General features: G+C 37.3%; 1 protein-coding gene across 1 annotated transcript; it reads right to left on the bottom strand.

Annotated features, from left to right (window-relative positions):
* Window positions 1-2,294: 2,294 nt before the first annotated feature.
* On the bottom strand, window positions 2,295-3,112 carry BESB_058270 (putative apocytochrome b; the record flags this gene model as incomplete). The annotated part of the gene is made up of 2 exons (XM_029364241.1): window positions 2,295-2,519; window positions 3,047-3,112. The coding sequence occupies 2 exons, from the start codon at window positions 3,110-3,112 to the stop codon at window positions 2,295-2,297; spliced, it is 291 nt and encodes a 96-aa protein (XP_029214927.1).
* Window positions 3,113-4,164: the final 1,052 nt, after the last annotated feature.

Consider the following 4,164-nt stretch of genomic DNA (forward strand, 5'->3'; position numbering starts at 1 on the left):
TGGTAACTTCTTTGTACCAATATATATTGGTGGTTCGGAAGTCGTTTTCCCAAGAACTAACGCGATCTCCTATTTCTAGTACCATTAGTGAACTCTTTTGGTCTGATCCTAAGTACGCATGAGCTAACTAGATACAAGGAACTTGACAAGCATTAATAGATTTATATAAACGACAAGGACATGAGTCTACTGGATTTTATAATACAGGGTTGAACTGTCATTGTGTTATGGTTCTATCACAAACCATTGAGATTACGAAGTTATGGTTTTGGGCTCGTGAGTGTCTCTCAATAACTAGCTGAGTGCTTGTACGATAATTATATCAATGCAGTACCAATTAAGGCGTGTAGCATCTCCTATGCTCCTTAACATCACAGCTATGTCGAATTATCGCACCCAGATAACTCCATACCAGTGAACCGGTTTGTAACTCCGCTTCATATCGTACCTGAATGGTACTTTTTAGCATATTATGCGGTGTTAAAAGTAATCCATCCAAAACCGGTGGTTTGTTAGTATTTATGTCCTCTCTCATTAACTTAGCTTTTATCTGAAATTCGAGCTTTGAATACTCGAATGTTGATACGACAACATTTTATGACTCGAAATGTAGTCAGTGGATGGGTAATTATTTGGGTATACAGTATGATCTTCTTGATTATTATTGGTAGTGCTATTCCACAAGCGACTTATATCTTATATGGTAGATTAGCTACTATCGTATATCTTACTACCGGATTGGTTCTATGCTTATACTAAATCAATAGTTATAATGACTACAGCTTCCAAGCAAACATGATTACCGTGATATTGAAATCCAACACTTTTAGCTGTCTTAAGCAGTCCAGTGGGGTGGTGTACTGCAATCATAAAGAACTTGGTTGTCTGTATCTCATAACGGAGTCATCTTCAGTATTCTAGGAACTATAATGTCTTTGTTTATTCGATTTGAGTGAACACATAAGATCATCGAATTTAACGGTATGCTCCTGAAAGTAACGGTACAAGCTGTAAACAAAGGACTCCTTAACTTAAACTGAGAGTCAAGTAGGTACAAACCGTACAAGGATTAATTATGTCCATCTGTGCATCTAAGTTGAGACTATCGGTTATATATTTTAGACGCTAACTTCCCGGCTAAACATCCTTTTCTTTGAAACACACTTCCCTTCTCGCCGTTAGCATGATCTCAAAGTACCAGAAGCCATGTGATCTATATAGTATAACGGGACATTAGACCGAACCTGCGATAGATAAATATATCTTGGATTGATTGTATAATTAGCGCTAAATGTCAATCAAACATGCGAATTTTAGGTTTTCCATGAAATCTATTTGGAAGAAGAGGCTTGATAGTACTACCGTAAGTACATAATATACAGTCCAGCAGTAGCGGTTAAACTATAGAAGAGTCGAGTATTATCCATGCATACCAGGCGTAAAAAGCGTTCATCCAGTTACTAAACAGGTGCCAGGCCAACAAGAATCCGATCCGTGTATTCCGTACAGAACTAACATTAAGAAGGCGACTACCAAGTGAATGTCATGATATTCGTACAGCTTGTATACAAATGTTGGTTTTTCAAATATACGCTGGATACCACTATACTTAATGCAGAGCATAGTTAAGATGATAACTATTGTGGATATAGAACCAATTGAACACCATGTATTAATATAACAAAGATAATCAGGGTAATCTGGTATCCTTCTTGGCATAACGTTGTGTAGTTATATGAAGCGTACATTCCTTAATATCTGGAACAATAGATTATGGTTAGGTAGTGGAACAAGGAGAGCGTCTGTTGTACATCAACACTAGATACTGCTAATACCACTGTAGAGGTATAGTATATAATCCCTGCCCGGTGCAGTAAAATGTAAACGGCGGCTGTATTATGACGGTCCAAAGGTAGGTAAATCCTTGTCGGGTAATTATCGTCGTGCGTGAAAGTTGGTCCGACTCTTCACATGTCGTTTATCTAAAACTTTCTTAAATAGAATTATCTTTGAATATGAGGATCCAGATGGCCCGACGGTTAGACCCTGAGCACCTTTACATCCCTTAAATCATATACAGGATCAAAATCTTCCTTGAGCGACTCGACAGGCACTAGAGATAGCGTGAAAGCTCTTTTGATTTCCATGAACGGAGTTACATATTAGATTCTCTTCGCTCCCATGGTATTTAGTAAGTTAACATTGAAACGTATCCAGTGTAAAGTTTGAACGTAATCCAGCTTTACCTTCTATGTTGTTATGTTAACCAAATAAGTTTCATCGTTGTTGATATTTCATTGACATGTTGATAACATAAATACTAACAAACCACCGGTTTTGGATGGGATTACTTTTAACACCGCATAATATGCTAAAAAGTACCATTCAGGTACGATATGAAGCGGAGTTACAAACCGGTTCACTGGTATGGAGTTATCTGGGTGCGATAATTCAATCAAACCAAAAGCCGTTTGTAAGAAAATTAAACAATTAGATAATATGGTAGATAGGGAACAAAACTGTCTCCAGACGTTCTTAACCCAGCTCACGTATTACATCTGACGGTGAACTAGCGTTCCTAACTGAATCTTGTTCAATAACAAGGGAGTAATGAGCCGACATGGAGGTGCTGATACAATCCGAGGATTAGAACTCCCAATATTATCTGACCTGTTATCCCCGGCGTACCTTACGACCGTTATATGATTTAGAGATAGAATGTAATGTGGATTAATATCCACATGGTTTCTACAAAGTGTAGATATAAAATAGTGAATGGTTCTGTAAAGATCTTGCATAACATCACCTTTAGATTTGCTTAGCATTATAGAGCTTGTAGGCATGTAAGTAACTAAAGAACTATAGATACTTTGAGTGAAGAATACAAGGATAGCTCCAACAATAACATGGCTAAAATGTATACCAGTTAAGATGAAAAGTCCATTACCAAATGCATTATCATTAATATAAAGAGATAGTCCTAAGTATTCCGTACAGACTAACATTAAGAAGGCGACTACCAAAGTGAATGTCATGATATTCGTACAGCTTGTATACAAATGTTGGTTTTCAAATATACGCTGGATACCACTATACTTAATGCACTTAACATGATGGTCATGAAAAGCACAAGAGAACTTGGATCCGGTAAACAAAGACCTTCAAGATCTAAACCAGTAGTCCAACTCGTAGTATATACTCCCCAGAAAAAGGTAGTTTATATCAACCTAGGAATCCCATTTTAGTAAGTGTAACATGGAGTCTAGCTTCAGTTGTTATCTGATTGGTATTGCATGCCCTGAGTACGTAAGGAAAAGGAAAGGTTAACCGCTATTTAAAACACAACAGTTACCGTAGCTGTAGATGAATGCTAAATCTAGAGTATCTCTCCTAAGACACTGCATAACATATGAATGCTCCTTCCGCCATTCGTTGACTGTGTTTACCACGGGGAATTAGAACAGAATACCAAGTTCTTTGCCTGGAGGTTTGTTACGTTCCGTACAGTTGTAGGTAAAAGGTATGTTAGAGGACTTAGACTAGCGTTGGAGCACATTGTTTCATTCGATAGTCACGCTCAATCTTACCATACATAGTACTTTTATGATCCCAGGCTGGTTTAATAAGTCAAAGTTTAGCCGGGAAGTTAGCGTCTAAAATATATAACCGATAGTCTCAACTTAGATGCACAGATGGACATAATTAATCCTTGTACGGTTTGTACCTACTTGACTCCTCAGTTTAAGTTAAGGAGTCCTTTGTTTACAGCTTGTACCGTTACTTTCAGGAGCATACCGTTAAATTCGATGATCTTATGTGTTCACTCAAATCGAATAAACAAAGACATTATAGTTCCTAGAATACTGAAGATGACTCCGGTTATGAGATACAGACAACCAAGTTCTTTATGATTGCAGTACACCACCACCCACTGGACTGCTTAAGACAGCTAAAAGTGTTGGATTTCAATATCACGGTAATCATGTTTGCTTGGAAGCTGTAGTCATTATAACTATTGATTTAGTATAAGCATAGAACCAATCCGGTAGTAAGATATACGATAGTAGCTAATCTACCATATAAGATATAAGTCGCTTGTGGAATAGCACTACCAATAATAATCAAGAAGATCATACTGTATACCAAATAATTACCATCCACTGA

Source organism: Besnoitia besnoiti (assembly GCF_002563875.1).
Source record: "Besnoitia besnoiti strain Bb-Ger1 chromosome Unknown contig00049, whole genome shotgun sequence".
Classification (NCBI taxonomy): Eukaryota; Apicomplexa; class Conoidasida; order Eucoccidiorida; family Sarcocystidae; genus Besnoitia; species Besnoitia besnoiti.